General features: G+C 41.2%; 1 protein-coding gene across 2 annotated transcripts in view; it reads right to left on the reverse strand.

Moving 5' to 3' along the window:
- CDH13 (cadherin 13) overlaps positions 1-22,868 on the reverse strand; it is a 1,287,194-nt gene that overhangs the window by 562,015 nt on the left and 702,311 nt on the right. For both annotated transcript variants that reach the window (XM_064488932.1, XM_010980492.3), the window contains one exon: positions 18,962-19,170. In XM_064488932.1, coding sequence (XP_064345002.1) covers positions 18,962-19,170 — 209 coding nt within the window. The remainder of the gene's footprint in view (positions 1-18,961; positions 19,171-22,868) is intronic.

Raw genomic sequence — 22,868 nt, forward strand, 5'->3', positions numbered from 1 at the left:
GTTTCATGGATTTTCTTCTGTGTGAAGTGAATACTACTGGATAACTTCTTGGTGATCAAGGTACACAATAATGTCATCACCCCAGAAATTTCCCTCATGCCTTCTGCAGTCATCATGCTTTCAAAGGTAACCACTGTTCTGATTTCTAACAGCATAGTTCTGTACACTGCTGAACTTTATCTACCTGCGACAGTCTCCTTCATATCTGGCTTCTTTTGTATGATGTTTTGTCTATGAGGTTCTTAAGCATAAGAGTAATTTTTTTAACTGCTAAATAATACTCATCTTATATACATATTAAAACTTACCCATTTATCTCCTGATGGGCTTTTGGAGTGTTTTGAGTTTTTAGCTATTATGAATAGTGTTCTGAACATTCTTGTGTCTTTTGCTGTATGTAAGCATACAGTTCTTCTAGGTGCAAATCTGGCTGTGGAATTTCTAGGACGTGGGATATTCATTCTGCAGTGTGTGAGGGTCCCAGTTGCTGCACATCCTTGCCAACACTTGGTATTAGTAGTTGTTTTATATCTAAACCATTTTGGTGTGTGAATGTAATGGTATCTCTGTGTTTCCCTGATGGCTAAATGACTTAAAAAAAACTTTTATATGTTTAGTGGTCATTTCAAGATCCTCTTTTATAAAGGGCTTGTTAAAATTCATTACCCATTTTTAAAAGAGTTATCAGCCTTTAGCTATTGTTTGGCAGGAGTTGACAGCAAATATCCTATAATAGATATGTATATTACAAATATTTTTCCCACGTTGAGTACATTTTAAAAAAATTTAGTGAAGTCCGATTTATTTATTTTCCTTTTATATATATAATAGAAATTGGCTTATAATTTTCCTTTCTTTTAATGTTCATATCAGCTATTTTGATAAAGGTTACACTAGCCTTAATAAGAGTTTAAAAGGGTTTCACTTTTTCTATTTTCTAGATTATTTTTTAAAAATAAAATTGGTTTAGTTTCTTCCTTAAATGTTTAGTAGTAGAATTCACCATGAGGTCACCTGGCCTGGAGTTTTTGTAGGCTACAGAGTTTTAAAATACTAGATATAGGACTATTCAGATTTTTTTTCTCTTCTTGTGTATGTTTTGATAAGTTTGTTTTTATTTTTTGAGAGGATCTGTCAGTTTTGTTTAATTTGCAATTTAATTTTCAGAAATGTTTTCACAATGCTCTTTTCTTGTATTTCTTATATTTGGAGGATCCCTAATGATACCTGCTTTTACATTCATATAATAGGTAAATTGTGCCATTTTTTCCTTGGGTATCCTTACTAGGGGCTTATCAATTTATGAATTTTTCAAAGAACCAACTTGTGACTTTATTTCATTTTTCCTAACTGTATCTACTTTCTATATTATTGACTTCTGTTTTTATCTTTATTATTTCCTTCCCTCTTTTCCTAGAATTAAATTGACCATCCTCCGATTTAGATCATTCATTTTCAGTTTTTCTAATTATGCATTCAAAGCTATAATTTTTTTCTCTACTTTATCTGCATCTCCCAAGTTTTGTTATATTTTCATTATATTCCATTCAAAATGTTTTCCACTTTCTACTATTATCTCCTTCACGCACGAACTATTTCAAAGCATATTGCTTAGTTTCCAAACACATGGGATCTTCTAGTTTTCTTTTTGTTATTGATTCCTGTTTTAAATTCACAACGGTCAGAAGACATATTTTGTATAATTTCGATCTTTTGAAAAGTTTTTTAGATGTACTTTATGACCAGCATATGATATATTGGTAACTATTTAATACACACTAGAAAAAAAATACATATTCTGAAGTTTTTAGGTACAGTGCTCTATATATGCTATTGAAATTTCCATTATCCTTGTTTATATTTAGACTGTTACACTGGCTGCTGAAAGCCAGGTTAACGTGTCTGATTATTAGTTTTTCTATTTCTACTATTAGTTCTGCTTTATGTATTAGTTTTATTTTATATTTGTTATTGAGTGCATCCAGCTTTAGGATTGTCGAATCTCCAGCTGTATGGTTTTATAATTGTGAAATAACCCTTTTAATCTGTGGTAATACTTCTTTAACGTCTGTATTTCCTCTTATAACAGCATAGCTGCACCAACTTTGTTTTGATTAACATTTATATGGTAAAGTTATTTAAATTTGTTCACTTTTAATCGTTTTGTGTCCTTACATTTAAGATATACCTAATTTAAGCAACATATAGCTGTTGTTTTAGAATCCAGTGTAATAGTCTTTGCTTTTAATTAGAGTATTTATCAACTTATATCCCTGGGTCCTCGTGTTATTTTTCTATATTCCACCTTACCTTGGTAAATCATCTCCTTGTGAATAGATCGTGTTTGTGTTAGCCTAATATGAGTGTGTCTTCCATACACAAGGAGAGAGAATGTGTAAAAACAAGGACACGTCGAAAGCCAGAAAAGTGGAGAAAGAAAAACTGGTCCTTATGACACATACAGAGCCCCTATATTAAGCTTATAATATCCATTTATTGCCTATAGTAAGTTACAGTTAAAGTCACAATGCTCTACCCTGCACATTTTATGTACCATATTAGGACATGGTCATTCTCTCTTTACTACATAACAGTATTTAGTATTTATTGTGTGCCAGGCACTGTTATATGAACTTCACATGTATTATCTCATTCAGCTCTCATATTAACCCTAGGAGGTACTATTTTTATCCTGATTTCACAGAAAAAAGAAATTGTCTTAAAATGGTAAAACAAACAAACAAACAAACAAACAAAAAACAAAAAAACAGAAAGAAAAAGAAAAATATTTCTCACAAATCACAAGGCTGATGAATTCCATAGCTGGGATTTAAACCCAGGAAGTTTTACTCCAGTGGCTTAGCTATTAAATCCCTCACTTTTCGGCCTTTCTCAGTAGGTTGTCTTATGTGGAAAGAAAAACCAGGATATCTTTAGACTGTGGTCCAATGTAGATAACCTGTTTACTTTGCCAAATATTATTTTATAAAATGTCTGTTTTGTTAATAATTGCTGACGGTCTATCTTTTCCATTGTTCTTATTGAAAGTTTTACTTTAGAAGTTCCTATTTCTGCTTTTCTAAATGTTCTTAAATGTTTTATGGATCTTCATAGCGTGTTTTCTATAAAAAATATGGATTGTAGTTTTTTGCCATGTGTGGCAGAATTCAGGGAGAGATGAAAATATATGAGCCTGAATTGTTAATCTTACATCTTGTTTCCACAGGATGCTGTTCTTTTTCTTGCCAAAGAAATGTTGACAGTTTGGATTTACAACAATGCATTCAGAAACCTTGAGGTTTCATAACAGAAAATAATGTATCATTAGGCGCTTGAAAGGATAATGAGGCATTTACTACTTCTTGCTCATTTTGGTAAAGGTTTTTAGAAATAAACATTAGCTTGTATGGACTTGGCATATGGATCACTCAAGAAGTAAGCAGAGAATGCATGATATAGTTAGCTGCTTGAATTATTTCTCCATAAATTATTCATGCTTCTAATTTATCTAACCATTTTCCCTCTTACAATATCTGAATTTTCCTCATTTCCACATGACAGGATTGCATTAGCAGCAGCAAGGACAAAGTTAACAACAACAACAAAAAAATTTAAACGGTTGACCAAAGAAGCCATAGACAAAACAAATCAAAGAGCGAAGTCCTAGAAAAGAGAACTGTATCCCTGAAGGGAAACAATCCAATTCTGGGTCTTAGTTTCCCTCAGGAATTTGAATACCTCATTCTCAATGAGATGATAAATAATATGATCGGTACTATAAATTCCACCTAGAGCTACATTTGATGGTAGGTAGAATAAGGCTCATATCTGGCTGTTGTGGTCAACAAGCAGAGATTTGCTGAGAGATCTAATGTTAAGTGGCAACCCTAGCACATCTGTAAAGGATCCTGAGCATCCGAAGGAGACCCACCCAGATCGTAGAGCTCCCTGCATTCAAACATTGCAAATTACATAATGTGTAAGACTTGCAAGTGTGTCATATTTCATTATAACATTGTAGCATTATTTTCATCACGATTACTTACAAATCTCCAAGAAAAAAAAAAAAGAAATTCATAGCACTGGCTAACCTATTGGCATTAGCATTTGTTTGGCTAAAGTATATATTATTAAAGAATAAATCAATGGTTCTGCTAACATCACAACTCCTAATCTAGTCTTCATTCCTGTATGCCTGTTGCAACCCATTTCTACTACTCCAAGAAATAAATGTGGAAGAGACCGTATCATTTTAAGTGACTGTGGAGGATAAAAGTTTCCTTTAGTGGGAGAATCACATGAGTGATGAGGAGCAGTGAAGGGTGAAAATGACAAAGCTAGGTTGGGGTCAAACTGAATGTTGCTCAGTAGGCATGAGAAGCACCTGGCTGTTCTTTGGGAAAGACAATTCAGCAATAACAGGCATGTGGATTAGATCACAAGGGAAGGAAAGAAGTCAGACTTAAGAGAGATGCCTTCACAAAGCCCTGTCATAGGTCATGTAACAGGACGTGATGCCTTAATGAGCTGTTGCCACTGGAATGGAGAAGGGTGTACAGGTAAAAACCTCATGGAAGAGAGAAAGAATGAGAAGTGCCACTGACATCTCAGTGATGAGTAATGAATGAGGCATCAAAGACAAATGTAAGGCTTGGGTGCCTGAGAAGACAAGGATGCCATTGCAAGAAAGAGAGAATTCAAAATGATGAAGTTTAGAGGTTCACAAGAGTAAGTGTTTGTACACCCACACACTGACCTTGAGAGGCAAGGCATACAAGTGGAAATATACTATAGACAGACAGACACAAGGAACCCGAGGTCAGAAATGGAGCTGTGAATTTGGAGACATCCTAAAGAGGAGATATTTAAGGCCACTAGGTTGGATGAGATTGTTGGGAATGGTAGAAACCAGCAGAGGAGAATCAAGACAGAAATCTTAAGAATACCTCCAAAAACAGGAAGAGTAGAAGAGGAAATAGAGAAGAAAAATGTAAGTGGTTGCCATATATATAAAGAGGGGGAGAACAAGGATAGTATAGTATCTTTGAAAGCAGAGGAGAAAGCATTTCAAGGAACATTTCAAAACTGTCAAATTCTCTGGTGGGAATGTAAAATGGTTCAGTTCCTGTGGAAAACAGTTTGCTGATTCCTCAAAAAGTTAAACATAGAATTACCATATGACCTAGCAATCCCATTCCTATTTCTAAGTATAAATACAAAAAGATTGAAAACTAGTACTTAAATAAACACGTGTACATGCATGTCTGTAGCAGCCCAATTCTCAATGGCCAAATGGCTGTTAATGGATGAATGGATAAACCAATGGTGGTCTATCTTTACCACTATAGATATTGCTATACCATTATCTATAAAGTAATATTAATCAACCATAAAAAGAAATCAAGTAGCCATCCATGCTACAACATGGATGAACCCTGAAGGCATTATGCTCAGTGGAAAAAGCCAGTCACAAAAGACCACACATTATGATTCCATTTATATGAAATATCCAGAATGAGTAAATTCTCAGAAACAGAATGTGGATCAGTGTTTGCCAGGGACTAGAGGGATCAAGTGCTCGCTAGGTATGAGTTTGTTTGGGGGGAGTGGTAAAAATACTTTGGAACTAGAGGTGGTGTTTGTGTAACATCATGAGTAGGTTAAATGCCACCGATATGTTCAACTTAAGATGGTTAATTTTATGTTATATGGATTTCACCTCAATAAAATAAAAATTTAAAAATAAGTTGCCAAATGCTTCAGAGGATTCAAGTGGGCTCAGGACTAAGACAAAGTTTAGTTATCAGCTCTTTCCATGACCTTCAAAAGGCAGCAATTTCAGCAAAATGTTGAGGGCAGGAGCCACATTTTGGAGTGTTAAGTATCACTTTGTGATGGAGTACAGACGTTGAGTGAAGACAACGCTTTCAGGGAGACTGGTGAAGGGAAGGGCATTGAGGAGAAGGTGAAATGGCTCCATGGAAATTTGTTTTAATCTGGGGAGGTGTGAGCATGTTTGAAGGCAGAGGGGAGGATTCAGGAGGAGGAAAGAGCTGAAGGTGTAAGACAGAGAAAGGGAGCACATGATGAAACAGAAGCAGAAAGGAGTGGGCTCAAGGGCACAAGTGAAGGGTCCAAAAGAGGCAGAAGAGGTGGTCTTCCTCTGACAGGTGAGGGTAAGGTTGAAGGTGGGCAGAGATGGAAGAGGGAATCACAAAAGCTCAAGTTGGACAGTGTAAACTTTTCAGCCAAGAGAAATGAAGGGTCAGCTGCAGAAAATTGCAGGCAGTAGGGTAGGGCCTAGTGCCTAAGGCAAATGGAAAAGTCTTGGAGTGGCGCTAAAGGTGATGGGCAATAAATTAAGCACGAATAATTACAGAGTAGCAGTAACGCAGGAGCCTGTGGAGAGGGAGCTGCTGAGGTTCCATGAGGGTGAAAGCCTCATCAACCGAGACCTTCTCTCATCGCCCCATCCTGTTCTCCAGAATTTTTTGGCCTGTAGTTGGGGTTTCACATCTATACCTACAGATAACACCTTATTAATTTCAGTGCATCCCTGTAGATATTTGAGTTCTTTTGGAATCACTCAGTTAGGATCCCAGAGCTGTGAAAGTTACAAATTACAAGTCGTGTCTTCATATCTTCATTTCCATGATTGGGAACGAGCTCAGTCAGTTAGGGCCACTGAATGCATGCAAGAGCCCTTTCTTTAGGCTCACAGAGATTATTTTTCAGATCTTTTGGATGCAGCTGTTCAACCAATCTGAATCTACTTTACTAATATTCAGTAATAACATCCAGCTCCTATGTCTCTACCTTGACAAACAAGGATAAAATGTTTTGTTGAATGCTTTTTGAACAGTCTGAGTACAAAGCATGGCTCTGAAATATCCCAGTCGTATAACCACGGGCAAGTCACATATCTTTTCCACGTCTCACTCTACTCATCTGTAAAATGAAGATAATAGTACCTATTTCATAGAGTTGCTGTAATGATTAAATGACTTAACATAAGAAATGCTCTTAGAGAGGTGCCTGGCACAGACTTTGAGCTAAATAAATGTTGGCTATGATCAGCATTATTAACATTAATATTCATTCCATCTCTGGCATTTGTTTAGTCATTCAATACATATTTATTCAGTGCCTGGTATTATATTCAGTGCTAGATGTACAGCAATGAACAATTCAGTCACAGTCTCTTCCCTATGGAGCAGATAATTTTACTTTACCTAATAAACCAACACTAAAACTGTAAGATTTATGTAAAACTTGAAAAATATATAGAAGGTGACTTTTGGGGGTTTTTGGCATTTATTTTTCTTTGATTCAGTTCCTGGGTCTTTTTTCCTCTTTAGGGAAAATATTACCCAAAGGCTTGAGTGAAAGAGGAAATCACGGGAAAACCAGGCAAATAAGACTGATGGTCATGCTTTTAGAGATTAGGCTTTGCTAACAAAGTCCAAATTGAATAAAAGACTTGGAATAAAAAAGCAGTCCCGTGTCAATTATCTGTGTGAAGCGGAGTTTGTGAGAATGGACAATGAAAGGAAGAAGATAATGCATCCTGATTTGCTCTCTTGTATCTCACAGCAGCAGCTAAAAATACTAGCATACAGTGATCTTCAGGAAAAGCCTAGTTTTAGTTATTCAGACCATTCCTTAGGTCTCTTGGAGAACTACCATTGTTTTTAGCTTTTTTAACTTCAAAGGAAAGGAGTTGTAAAAAGTTGTCAACAGAAGCCCAATTTGCCTGACGTGATGAAGGGGATGGTTGACAATACACAATTTTTTGTCAAAAGGATTTGCTGCAAAAAGATGGGAAATGGAAGGAAGCATCTGATTTCCATAAATAGCTGGGAGGCAGGAGAAACTGGGTCGACATCAAGGGAAGGCAAAGCCCCCTCTTGGATCTTAAGTCCAATTTTCTCTCATTGGTGAAGAGACAAAGAACAGCGAGGAAGATTCCACAATTTCCCCTTCTGAATTGTAAGAAGGCTGGAGGGAAATCAGTGGGGTCAAAGGAGTTAGAGCAATTCGCTCAGTCCAACTGAAGGCAGCCTCTCAATCAAGGAGGGTATTTTGGAAAGATTGCTTTGAAGGCAGTTTCACATTTTTTGAGTCCTATTGGCCCTAAGTAGCCCTTGAGTACTTCTGTTACTGTCCTAGGGAAGCTCTTTCTCCACTTCAAGTCCTCTCCAATTGGCTGTGTCCACCAGTCTTTGGAGATGGGGAATTGCCAAGAGAATTAAGATGCCATCTTTGTCAGCATTTGAAATTTCTCTGCCTATGTGTCAGTCTACTGATAGGTCAAATTCTGAAATGGTATATGTGAAATTATTTCAAGGACTTTTTGGATAACTTATCTTTCTTTGTATGATAAAGAAGACCAAGGATTAATAAAGTCTATTTTCCATTAAAAAAATCATATTTTGATGACCACATACACACAATATTTGCTTTTGATTACTGCTACTTCTTGCCATAGTAAGAAAGAAACAGTTTAGCAAATAAAAATATCAGCCCCTGTTGTGGACCCCAGTAGGCAGTAGGCTCTCTTGTTATCATTATTTGATTATTATTATTTTTTCCCCAAAGTACCCCTAGGGGGTATGGACCTGAGGGTTTCTACTTTTGTTAACAGGAGCAGAAAAAGACAAAATAAACTCTGATGAGACTGGACCCTGGCCACAGCCTGTAAGTGCTTCCTGTCTGTGTGAGACCTTGAGACGAGACTTGGCTTTGTCTGAACAAGCAATTGAGTTGAGGGTCAGACAGCATCAAAATATGGCCCAAGAGAAGTTGTCCCCCTGAAATTTATCACAAAGCAAGCCCAGCCCACAGAAACTAACGTGCATCCATCGAACATGGGCGGATTAGAGGATGGTTGGCTGTGGCCATAATGTTCTTCTTTGCTTTATTTTCTCCAGATGCTCAGGCTTCTTCCTTAAAAGACTGGGTGGAGGCCATTAAATTTAATCAACCCATGTACTTGGGTGGAGAGAGACTGAATAAATGGTACATCTTCTCAATGTTCCTTTGCTACTGAGTGTTTGAGTATCAGGACCAAACAACTAAATGGAGATAATCCATGGTCTGTATCAACAACTGTGTTCTGTTATCACTGTTTTTTTTTTTCCCCAATTAGCTTTGAGAACCAGTCTTTACCAAGTGGCCTAGGAGACATTTACCTCTGGAAATTTTGTGCTATTTCCATGCAGTTCTATTTCCAAAGGTTTCACTCATGAGGAAAGTTTTTAAAAAGTGTCATGACAACAAAAATTTTCTCAGGATTCTCACTTAGTTTTATATGATTTTTAAGATTTCTGATCAGTTTGAAATTTTCCTGTGTCATTTCATCTCTAATAAGAGAATCCACGCCAACTGGCAAAGCCTGTGATGACTTGTATCTCCATGTGCCAGATTAGAGGGGAGTTTAAAAAAGAGGTTACCACCCAAATATTTATGCTTAGGATTCACTAATATTCAATTTCTGGTAATAACAAAAGATATGAGGTTAGAAGTATACCAGAGAGCCTAGAAAAATACACATTCTGTCCCACTATCTTATCCCATCAAAGATACTAGGTGAACATTTCTTTCTGGTGATGCTATATAGAACACTGGACATAGGGAACTGCTGTGAATTGGAATGCTTAGGTACCACTTGACCAGCTTTTTGACCTGAAAACCAACCTCTTGACTTCTTTGTGTCTCAGTTGCCTGACTCATAAAACAGGAACACCACCATCTGCTTCAACACATTGTTGTGAGGATCAAATCCATAAAATGCATATGAAAATAAAATTTTAAATCATAATTAAAAAAATATAGATGTCAGGCATTTTCCCTAGACTCTAGAACTATGAAGATGAATGAGATAGGTGTGAAATAAAGGAACTTAGGGCCTAGGGGACACATATTTAGAAACTTTGTGCTGTTCTCAAGAGGTTCTCTCTCTAAAGATTCTAATCAGGAGAAAAGGTTTTAAAAGTGTCGTGACAACACAGGACCTGTGAAACTACCTGAAATTTCTTTAGGAGTTTTTGCTCAGCTCGGCATTCATTTTCTATCTTCTAGCCATGTTTTAATTTTCCTATGTCATTTCACAGTCTTTACAATAGAACAGAAAAGCACTAGCTCTGTCGTAAAAGTATTACTAAAATAGCAGTAACTGCATAAAATCAGAATGCCCAGGCCCCGTTCCCACTTGGTGATGGATGATGACACTGGTGACATTTCTCAGCTTCTCTGAGCCTGGGCTACTTCTGCATCAGCAAAGTAGGAACCAGAAACACCGATGGCACAGGGTGGCTATGAGGATCAGAGAAACAGACATATGTGTGAGAGTTTCTAAGGAAGTGTCCTCATGTGTGGTAGGCATGCAGTGAATCATGCTTCCCATTTCTCTTTCAAAATGTACAAATATGCCAGCACAGTTCCAATGGCAGCCCGTCTAACTGGTAGCCAACTGCCACTTGTGGCTATTAAGCACATACAATCTAGCCAATCTACACTGAGATGTGCTGTCAGTGTAAAGTACATACTGAATTTCAAAGATTTAGTATAAAACGAATGAGAAAATTAGTAACATTTAGGGATTATCTGCTGACGTAATATCTTAGAGAAATGATTATAATATGTATTGGGTTTTATATATGTTGGATAATGCATGACTGGGACATTGTGCTGTACACCAGAAACTGACACACTAACTGATGGTACTCCAATTTAAAAAATTTTATATATATATATATATGTATGTATATATACACAGACACATTTCATATTATCAGATACTATATATCTATATAGACAGCCATATATATTATATATATACATATATAGAAATCTACATAGATGTGAAGAGTATCTGTATACAGGTATACAGAGATGCATCTATATAGATAGAAAATACCTATATGTATGAAATTTAACCTAATATGTATATATTAGGTATGTGTATATATACAAAATATACAACGTATACATTGGGGTATATATATATATATGGTTAAATATATGTTAAATACATAAATAATATATAATAAAATACTAAAATAATACATATTATTAAAATTTCACCTGTTTCTTTCTCTAATGTAACTTTAAGGAAACTTAAAATTACATATGTGGCTCGTGTTACTTGTTTATTGGACCATACTACTGTACAATATGAAATTTTGACTTTCCACAAGACAAAAAGAAGCTGCTTTTAGTTATCTAGATTTTCTATAGGATCAGTTATTTTTCCCAAACATTTCAATTAAAATTAATCTTCAGAATATATAATTTTCTTACATTCTGATCCACAAAGCAATCTGTTATCTACTTAAACTAATGAATTGAAGAATGTCTTTTATCTGTATTTGAATAGTATCCTGGAGCTAAGAATCAAACATAACAATTTAGTCATGTGTCAAAATGTAACAGCCTAATACCCTTTCTAGGCCCAATTCTTCGATCTGTACAATAATTTTCCAGCTGTATATTTTACCCAATTTTGGTGACAGTTAAATGGATACTAATTTTCCTTAATAGTAACTGGGGAGGCGTTAGCCATGAAGAGTGGTACTTTGCAGGTTTTTGAAGTTATCGTGCTTGTTAAATCGGAGCATATTAAGTATCTACAGCTTTAACTCTTTATTTCTTTATGGCCACAGTAAATGCACAGATTGATTCTCCACTGCGATGACTGTAAAACATATTTCATGAGAGCAAAATCAATGGCATTGACAGACTCCAAGCCCTTCCCAGGGGATGTGATAAGATCTTGAGGCAAAGCTATTACTTTTACCATAAATTGGTTGCTCTCATTCTCAGGCATGCTTTAAACAAAGGAAGTCAAGTCACATGGGTGCAGTGTGATGGATGCCTTGGATGTTAGATGGTACAATGGCCCAAACAGAGGATCCAAATGGTTGGCTCAAGGAAGATGCAAATTGGACTTTTTATCAGTAACAAAAATACTTTTGTCTAGAATGTGTGAGATTAGGAAAGATGGGAAAAAAATACACAGAGGTGACAGCAACTCACTGGGTGCTTCAGTGAAAAATAGACAATCCGTGACAGAGAATCCTCTGTCAGTACTGCGTTGGGCATGATATATATTTTTAATTTCATGTACCCCGTTATGACACTTCAACAAGGCCAGGGTGTCATTATCACTGTACAGATGAGAAAACTGAAATTCAAAGGAGTTAGGGGACTTTCCAGTGTCACATGACTGATAAATATTAAATGTGTGGTTAGAGCCCAATGTCGGGTCATTCCAGGTTCCCCTTAATAACCCATAACTCAGCTAAATGTCCCAGAGCACATACATGTACAGTAACAGAGGGACACTCGGCCGCTGTGTTTGAGCTTCTAGATCCACCGTTCCAAGAGGTACTTAACAAATGGAACCTTGAGATTCTGCGTAGCAGTGGTTATAAAAGGTGTAATCCCCCTAGGGGTCAAAATACATAATTAACCATAATATTAATATTGGCTTCTGAGCAGCTGATGATATATTTTATATTTTTATTTTAGCCACTAAAAATAAAAACAAGCTTTTCTCTCAAGTTGCTCCTTCCTCCGATTGCTCCTTTTAGTTTGTTTTTTGGAACTATTTCTATCCTGATTCTTGAAACTGGATTAGGAGCCAAAATTATGTCTTTAAAATTACATGTTTACAATGATGATGATCAACCAAGGTAAACAACCCTGAAATTTAGCCTTTTCAGTTTCTGTCATATCTTTCTCTGTTTTTTTTTTTTTTCAGGAATTTTTTAAATGACAAAAAAGGGGGGGGGTTTGTTTTTTTTTTTGCATTTAAGTTAAGCAACTTGATTATGAGACCAGTTTCCCTCTACTGAGAACACCAAGCACTGATTTCCAGTTAAGAAGTGTAAATTAACTTTTAAATACTGCTAAGTCTTCTCATGTTTGTTAAGTGGACCCATAGAAATAAAGAATCCTCTCCAGGAAGTTTAGTCAGCATTTCTTGTAAAGTGGGCACCTGAGGAAAGGGAGTGTTAAAGATTCAAGTTCACTTATCATCTTGAACTCTCCCAGGTTGTCTAAGTGACAGAACTTGGTCATGCTGGGAAGGGAGGATGGATTGGGCTGTCTGGATTTGCCTGGTTCATTCAATGACCATTTATGACAGCCTGACTCTGACGATACAATGATGAAGAATAACTGGCATTTCCACAGCACGCACTTGGTGCTCAGCACTGTTTTAAATACGTTGCATACATTTACTCATTTAATCCTCACAACATCTCTATGGACTTGATACTATTATGAGCCCATTTTATAGCTGAGGGAGCAGGAGCAGAGGTTGCAAGTGTGACACCGGGAATTGGGCCAAGGCATCCACCTCCAGGGCAGTGTTCTCAGCCTCCCTGCATGGAAGCCAGGGCCCTGCGTTGAGGAGCTCAGAAGTGAGATGAAGACAAACACAGATAAATGAGACAAAGTTCAAAGTTCAGTGCTGTGATGGGGGAGTCAGGCAGGTCTCCATGAGGAACTTGGAGGAAAAATCACTTAATCAGCCAGGGGATGGTCAGAGAGGTGTCCGCGAAGAAGAGAAATCTCAGCAGGTCCAGAAATTTCAAAGGAGTTAGCCCTGTTGATTGGTGCTAGACATGTGGCAGCCAAGGCCATGATCCAGACCGGGGAGCAGCCGGCATGAATGGGAGGGAGAGCTCGGCCAGGTCAAGAAACCACACGTGGCTTGGTACTAGGGGTGGGGGCAGAGTTCAGTTCAGGGAGTGGTCTGAAAGCAGTGACTCAGGCCACTCCTGTGTTGATTCAAAAGACACTTACTGAAAACCAACCATATGCGAACACTGTGTTGGGTGCTGAGGCTGGAGCCGTGAACACACCAGAGGGGAGGAAGGAAAGAAAGGAGGGAGGAAGGAAAGAAAGGAGGGAGGAAGGAATAGAAGGAGGGAGGAAGAGAGAGAGAAGGAGGAAAACAGAAAGGAAACAGACTATGTTCCTGCCTTCAGGGAGCTTACAGTCTCATCAGGGAGCCAGATTTCAAACACCTAAACAAGGAAGTAAACACTTAATTACAAATTAAGAAGAAGGCCAGGGAGGAAGAGAAGGGGTGCTAGGAGTGAGACCTTCTTTTGGAACAGGGACCAGGGAAGGCCCTTGGTGGAAGCTACATTTCAGCAGGTCAAGACACCTAAAAATGAAGAGCAATCAGACTTAGAGGAAAGCTGTAGAGACCAGGCTAGACTGTAAAAGACCTTTTCAGGCATATATAAAGACTTGAGAATTTATCCCCAGGGCCAGATAGGCTGATGAGGAAGCAGAGGACTGATGTGATCAGAAATGCGTTGATGAAATAACCCCAGGCAGTGGGCAGGGAAGCCTGACTCAGGCCTCTAGTCTGTGGGCCCCCACAACTCTCCCTTCCTTTACATGTGTGTCTCCTGCTTTGCTCATGAGACCCACTGCCTGGGTCACAGGTATGTAAATCCTACAGTTGCTTAGAGCGTGAGTTCCCACGTTTCAAGATGCTGCTGCCAAAGCCAGTCAAGTCTTTAGCCCTCAAACTGCAACTGAAAATAAATTCCTACAAGCTCCATGATGTACTTACTTCCCAGCCTGACTTTATCGAGTTCTTAATTAATGTCAGAATTCTACAATTATGGAAGCTACAAATTCTTAAATCATAAACAAACAAACAAACAAACAGATAAATAATTTCCAGGCTTCAAATTTGTAAATGAGGTTGATGAGTCCCATTTACACAGCAGGTGAAGGTATCTATCCAAGATGCATACAGAATGAAGCACAGAGCTTTTCCATGTAAATCTTTGGACCCATATATTCAAGGTAAAATAAATTAATAACTCACTCGCTCACTCACTCACTCAATAAGTAAATAAGAGCAAACACTGCTGTCTTTGTGTTCATCGCCATCAGCCGCTTTGGTGGGGACAAGGCACGGTTCCATCCAGACATAACTCTGTGAGTCGATTCCTCATCACGTTCCACGGGCTAGAACACGCCATGGTTAACCTTGGCCCCCTCCTGAACAACTCCTCACTGACTGTCAAAAGACAAGGGATTAAACTGCTCCTCCAACCACTCAGATCTAAGATGATCTTACACAGCCCAGGCAGGTACTAGTGTCTGGGCAGTTCATTAAAAATGTAGCAATAGCTTGAGAGTCTAAAATTAAACCATTAACAATCAGACATCACAGATTTGGGCTACAGGCTTTCCCATGAAATAGGGTCACAGGTAGCAGGTAAAATAAGAGAGGTACATGCTTTTGTTAAAGAATTGCTGGGCTCCAGTTATAGCAGCTGAACTGGGCTTCACTGGGGTTACATTTACCTTAGAGAATCCTTCCTTCCCAAGCACAGTGATGTAAAACCAGCCACTGTGACATCTCTCTTGTTTTGGTTGCACTGGGTGCCTCAGGACCCTTCTGGAAATACCTTCACTTTCTGGCTTTGGCTTCACTTTCTCTTCCTGCCCCTAATCTCTGGTTTCTGTGCCCTGGCCTTAGTGAGGTCACTTAGCCCATGGTCTCTCATCCTTTCTTGAGAGATTCCAAAATAATACCACAGATAGGACACTATCTGGTGCTGCGCCCAATGGAATGATTCTGGGAGGCAGGCACTATTCTTATCCCTGCTTCATAGATGAGGATGTTGAGGTTCAGGGAGTTTAGTGACTTGCCCAAGGTCACATAATCGTAAGTGGTGGAACAGAAATTTGAACTCACTTAAGTTTGACACCAAAGCTAAAGCCCTACCTACCACTCTGCTACTCTTCCCCCAGATGTTTACCCTGGGATCCAGCCCATGTTCCCTGTTGTCTCCTGGACAGCCCTCTCAAGATGTCCCCAGGAGCCACCAAGTCAACACATCCAGGCTGGACTGTTCACCATTCCCACCCATCCCCTCCCTGATTGGTCCGATCCAGCTCCATCTTCCCAAGGCTAGACAATTTGGAATCATAAGGAAGCTGCATCTTGGCTCTTTCTTCCTTCAAACCACACCTTCCATTTGTTGTTTTCCTCCATTGCTACTGTATTGGTCTAATGCATGCCCTCATCTTTGGACCACTAGGTAGCCACCCAAGTGGCACAGTTTTCTGGTGAGCAAAGTGGCAGGAACAAGAATGGGAGTTTGGACAGAGAGGCTAAAATCTCAACTTGTTTTCTGCCAATTCCAAGCTAGGGGATCTCAGCCAATTTTCACACCTGTAGGAAGGGGATACGGTCAGCAGTCTCACAGGGAGGTTGTGAGGGTTAGAATAATGCATGTTAAAGCATATCCTGAGATGCACACACTTACGAGAATCCCATTAAATAATACAGGTTCTCACTCACCTCTTTGTGCCTCAGTTTTCCCCATCTGTGCAATGGGGACAATAGCATGTGCCTCATAGATGGTGGGAAATAGGACAAGTCAGCATTTGTGGCTCATGAGAGCAGCACCTGGCACACAGTGAGTGCCACGCAAACACTGTCATTACCAGCCCGTCCCCTCTGCCCTCTCTCCTCCCTAAAGGCACCGAGCAGCCATCACCATCGCCTCCCTACCTGGTACTTAATCAGTACACACATTCATTTTCTCTCCCCAGCCAGAAGCTGAGCTGACTCGTGCACTCATTACTTTCCTTCTCCAGCAGCTGGCCCACCTCACCACACACAGAAGGGCCTCAAAAATACCAACTGGATATCTATTAAGGACTGTGCTTTCCTTAGAGGGATTCTCTGGCTGTTTTGTTTTCCTATTCTTTTCTTTGTCATTTTTCTTTTCCTTTTCTTTCTTTTTTTTTTTTTTTTTTTTTTTTTTGACTTTTTTATTATGGACACATCACAAGGCCTAATTTCAAACCTCATAAGATTACTGGAGGCGGGAGATGAATGCCCTGTTCTGATGGAGTCTGGCAGACTGACGGCCCAGCGGCTTCCTCCATGCTTTATAAGAAGCAAACAGTCACAGCCAAGTTATGCTGACGATGTGTTCTGACAGCGACAAATGAGAAATGACCGGGGCTCCAAGGAGCTTTGCCTCCGCGAGGGTAGCTTTCTGAGACTGAAGAGTCCAGCTCTTCAAGGCCGAATCGCCTGGTAATGACCCCAGGTCTCCTAGCCCATCAGGGTGAAGTCTGTCCCGAGAAGTGCCCAGAAGCCCTTCTGCTCTGCTTGGAGCTAAATACTATGACATTGTCTTTTCCAGATATAAAGCTGAGTCACCAATAACAATGAACAATGTTCACCTAAACACACTCCATCCCACATGCAAAGCCCCTTACACAAATCTCTGTACCATTTACTTGTTTCCAAGAAGCACTTTGTGCTGCACCTTCTTGGCAGTTTTGTTGCTTTTGCTATTTAGAAGTTGTTTATATCACAAGTTAGTGAGATGCTGTGAAAATGACCATGGCTAAGTAAGAAATAAGCTCACTTCTGTGGCACCAATGGGTTTCCACACTGGTATGTCCTGTTTTCTTTGAAAACATCAGTAGCACACTGTGGATTCATTTTCAGCTTGCTACCCACCCTAGACTCACAGACTGACAGATAGGAAAGGGAATTATGCAGTTTGTCCAGTCCAGGGATGGCAAATATATTCTGGCCTTAGAAACATCTCTAAATGGTCAATGGATAGTAGCTTCCAGATGATACCCAGGGAAAGACACCCAGGTCAAGCCAGAGGTGATTATGTGCCATGTGCATGGTGATGGAGGGGGCAGCACACGTGCCACTTAACTGGCACTGCAGACTATGCAGCCCCTCTCATCTGTAGATAAGAAGTTAATGACAGCATCGGCAGGAAAGCAACCCTCCTGTTGCCGTTTGTAATCTCTGCTCCCCAGTTGTGGAACTGGTGTTTACTCCGCCACTGAACAAAATGAACAGATCAAGCAGGGCTGCAGGGAGGAAGGCAGGTGGAAAAAGGCAGTGGGGAATCACAGGCTGTGAGAAATTGGGCAAGAGCAGCCCAGCGGCAGGCAGGAGGAAAGGCCAGCCGCACTGAGCTGCGGACGCACCGCTATTACTGTTCTCAACCTGCCAGGGTCTTGCTGCGTGTCTTCCCTGTCTATAACTGAGAAGCCACAGAGTCTCTGAGCCCCTGGTGAAGGAGGAGGAGGAGGTAAGCCCATTGTAGCAAAACGCCTCTGGCTGACCCAATCAGGACGCCGGAAGGGCAGTTTGCGGCACTGCTAAAGTCACGTGTGTGCTGGTGCAGAGAGCTGTGTACGTGTGCACGTGGAAAGGAACGGGCACCGGTCATGGCAAAGGCGCAGCACCACATGCCATGGCTGCCTTGTCTACAACCCTAGGGGGTGACTGAGGTTCTTGCCTGCCCAGCACCCATTTCTCTTCCTTAGATGACAGCACCCTAATTTATTTTGAGTAACTACCCCTTTTCATTCTCAGTCCACATGTCTTAGGTGGGGCTGAGTCCACCCGGCTTCAGGAGAAGGCATGTGACCCAGACTTAGCCAACCATAGCATCAGGACCCAATGGACACAGTAACTGGTGCAGGGATGGGCGCATGATCTAAGGAGAGCCAGTGAGATTTGATTTCAAGCTTCAGTTGGCAGCATCATGAAGAGATGCTCTCTCAGATGACTTCAGACTAGGAGAATGAAGTGGAGCTGCTGAGATGCCCACACAGGGAAGCGGGGAGGGTTGTGACTGTCTAAGAGTGAAGCCAAGAGAAGGAACATGGAACCACAGATGGGTAAAGATCAAAGCTGATGTCATCATCTGGGCACTGGTTCACAGTCACGCTGGAAGGCAGAGCTAGCCCTGAAATATCTGTCACATGGCCCAACAAATCTCCCTGCCACACTGCTTTTTGAGTTAGGTTTCCATCATTTACAACAAAAGAATCTTGGCCAATAATAAACCAAAGACTCATTTTCCATGTGAGACACAAACCCCAGCATTCCTCCTTGGACCCAACTCATTCCAAGCAGCTATGTTACCTGCAAGGAGCCCTGGATGTCTTTCCCCCCGACGATCACGAGTTCTGCCATGTCTTCCGCATGGGGAGTCCGTGCATGGACGAACAGAGTCTTGCCCACCGCAGTTATGTTTCTCAGGGCAACTAGGCTGCCATCGTTGTTCACCTTGAAGTATGGGCTTGAGACCTCGTAGTGCAGTTTGTCATTTCCCTTACAGTCACTGAAGATCACTGGTGAAAACAAAACAAACGAACAAAACAGAATGTGAGCACGTTGGGCAGCTTAGTCCTGGAGATACCTCCGGCATTTAGCTGTGGATTACCACTCTGCAGCCCAGGTCCATGAATGCTGCCCCTATCCCCCAGTGCCCTCTCGCAGCCCCGTGGCTTTGTCTGTGCTGAAGGACTTCCCTCAGTCAAGACTTGTCCTAAATCACCCTCATGTCCCAGGCAGCTGCTGAGCACTGATGATGCACAAACAGAATGTCTTCTCTGCCCTTGGGTGTAATGGGTGAAGCGTACAGACAGATACAGCAGAGTGACATTTAGGGACGTGATCTCTTCCCCTGTGTGTGAGGTGCTATGGTGGAACCAGAGAGCTCAGGAGCCTTGAGGGACAGCTTCAACATTCCAGTGGGGTCTTGAAGATGAGCTGGAAATTAGAAGGTCTGTAAGAGAGTGGAGGCATTCTAGGTTACTCAAAGGCATGTGTGATGGGAGGGGTGCTGAAATAAAAAAAAAAGACTCGGAGAAAGAGAACTAACATTCACTCAGACCAGAGGCTCCTTTGCAGTGGAGCAGGGATGAAGGAGAGGCAGAAGAGGCTGGAAATGAAGCTGAACATGTCGTCTGGAGATGAAGTGGGAAACGCCACTAAGGGGAGGTGCAGCCCTGTAGCCTTGGACTATCTTTAGCGTGGAGAAGGTCTAGGTCAGGTATGGGCTCTGGTTCCAGTGTAGTGCAGTGCTTCCCAAGGGCTGGGATGCCGCAGAATCACGTGGGAGATTTTTTAAAAGTGCTAGGTACCCAATCCAAAGATTCTAATTTAGCAGCTCTGGGTTCTAGAGAGTGGTTTAGAGGAAGCCAAGAAGACAGGCCAAGAGAACTGTTAGTTTGGCATCGCATCAGTGATGCCTGGCCCGGATTAGGGCAGTGGCTGGATAGACGCAAGTGCAATTCCCACAACTGCACGGCTAAGTCATGTGCCGGAAGCGGCCATCCTGGAGGAACTGCTTGGAGCTCGGGGCTGTTACTGTGAGTGGCAGCTAGTGATAGCTGATCCATCACCCTCCCCTCTGCAGTGCGTCTGTCCCCGGTGCCCGATTCTGTCACTACAGGCACCACCACTTGTTGTCTGTGCCTGTGTCTGCCCGTCTGCCTTCCTCTGTAAACTCTGGGGATCCTATAGGGAAGCACAGAATTGGATTACTTACTTTCTTCCCCACCCCCACTTTTGTTTTCATAGCTCTCAGCTGAACAGGCTTATTTGCTGTTTACTAAACCTTTCATTGAAGCATAGCATAGACGCAGAAAAGTGCACAGATCAGAATGCACATTCAACTCGATGAATTTTCACCAAGTAGCCATCCATGTACCCAGCGCCTAACCCTAGACACCAAATATTGTCAGTCCCCCTCCTCCTCTCACTCCTGAGTCAAATCCCTATCCTCCCTCCTCAGAGGCTACACTGTCCTGATGCAAATGGAATCACACCGCCGATGCTCTTGTGCGTCTGGCTTCTTTCACACAACACTGTGTCCCTGAGATCCATCCAAGTGGCTGCAAGTGTAACAGTTTATCCTACTGGCTATGCAGCGCTCCATCCGGTGTCTACACTGAGTGCATTCATCTGTTCTATTGTTGATGGGCATATGGGCTATTTCTAGTTCGGGATTCTTAAAATACTACTACTAGGAACCTTCTTGTGTGTCTTTTAGTGACAACATCTACCTGAGTCCAAGTACACAGTTAGAGCCATATAACTGTCTGGTGAATTAAGCTGGTCTTTCTATTCTGGGAAGATAATTCTTATGGTGATGAGACCATATTAGCTGTTAATTACAATGGCTAATGTGAATTGAACACTTTCTACACATGAGGCTCAGAGCTAAGCATTTTACATACATGATCTTATTTAATCTTTACAACAATTTTGATCCCCTCGCTCTGCAGTCTATGAAGTAACTGAGGCTCTGAGAGGGAGAAGGAGGTGCCCAACACAGTTTGTGAATCATAAAACCAAGACTTGAACCCTGGTCGGTCTGCCTTTCACCACTATTTGCTCTCAGTGAAGACAAAGGCCTGAATGGAATACTCCCTCCTGAAATCCCATCAGAACCTGAATATAAGGACATGAGTCCCCAGCTCAGTCCTGCTCCCAAGTCTTCACCCAGCCCAGAAGCATTCTGCATTGTGCTGGTGCCCCTCAGGGTCCCTCTGTGTCAGGACTCCAGCACCCTTCCTGGCTGCCCAGTCCTGGCTTCTCTATAATGACTACGGTTTTGGCTTCCTCTGAGCATCTTGGTAGCGAGGAGTGACTGGGCATGGCTGGGTTCAGGTTTGGGAAGTGAACTAAGAAAGAGAGATATGGAGGATGCCTTCACTGTCACCATCAATTAGCATTCATCCACTGAAAACACATGGCTCAGAGGACAGGGCCCACTGGGAGCTTGTTGCCTGTTTTGCCAGGATGCTGGTTCTGGCCCTGGTACCTGGGCAGAATCAAGGAAGACAGTCTCAGCTGGGGATGGATGGAGGTGAGGGAAGGCATATGAAGACTAATATAGTTATTACCACCTTAAGAATTCTCTTCCCAGAAAAGAAAGACTCTGTGGCAGTTCTAGTTTCACAGCTAAGTTCTTCTTTCCTTCCTTCCTTTTCCCTTTCCTTGCTTCCCTCCCAAATATTTACTGAACCTATGTAATGCTAGATGTTGGGGTTATAACACTGAACATAGTCTCTGGCCTGAAATCTAATGGAGGAGAGAGACATTCATAGGATACTTGTTATAGGCTGATGGAACTGTAATACAAGCAAATGCCCTGTGGTATTCAGGAAACTGCAAATAAGTCAGCAAGATGGGCCCAGAAAGGGATGGGAGAAACCAAGGAAATGAGTGGAGATTAGCTGGGTCCAGGAAATGGGGGTCTGGAAGGCCACATAAGAACTATTTCTTGAAGGAAATTTGTACCCTTCCATCACAACTACAGAACTGACTTTCCTCCTCCTGAGTCTCACACAACTATGGCTCCCCATGGCAAAATAATGCTTAACACTCAGGGTCCTCCAAGTTCAAGCTGTCCATTGGCCTCCCCACTGGCCTCCATCTTCACTCTGTGCCTCACATATTACCCGCTCCCGCACCTTCCTACAGCCACTACACTCTCCCACCCCATCGATCAATCGTACTGCTCCCTCTTGTGGCGAAGATACTTCCCAGTTTCTTCACCCTCTTAACTCAATATTCTTCGAGAGCCAGCTTGGGCCACTTCTCTAAATATCCTCTTTGTGTTCTCAAGTGTTTCCTGCACATAGAGCCTTCAATGTCATATCATATCCACATGTCTACTTTATGTATCTGTTTTCCCCATCAGAACCAAGAGCAGAAATTGGACCTTACTCTTTTATTACATCTCCAGCAACAACCAGAAAGCTCTTCCATACAGGAGGCCACCAATAACAATTCCACTTAACCCAATTAATCTCTATTGGCAAAATGATGCTCTAGTAAGTGGTGGACTGGGGGTACCTCTTCCACACTGGAAGAAGGAGATACTGCAGGCAAGGCCCCTAGTCACTTCTGTTTTGGTTGAGCCCCGCAGTGAGGACAGGTAGGAGGAAATACGGGACTCAACCATGTCTCCCCTTAGTTCCCCAGGCTCTATATACATCCATTCATGAAAGCTCTTCGCCTCCTGGGCTTAGCTTTG

This window comes from Camelus dromedarius, chromosome 9, assembly GCF_036321535.1.
Source record: "Camelus dromedarius isolate mCamDro1 chromosome 9, mCamDro1.pat, whole genome shotgun sequence".
Taxonomy (NCBI): Eukaryota; Metazoa; Chordata; class Mammalia; order Artiodactyla; family Camelidae; genus Camelus; species Camelus dromedarius.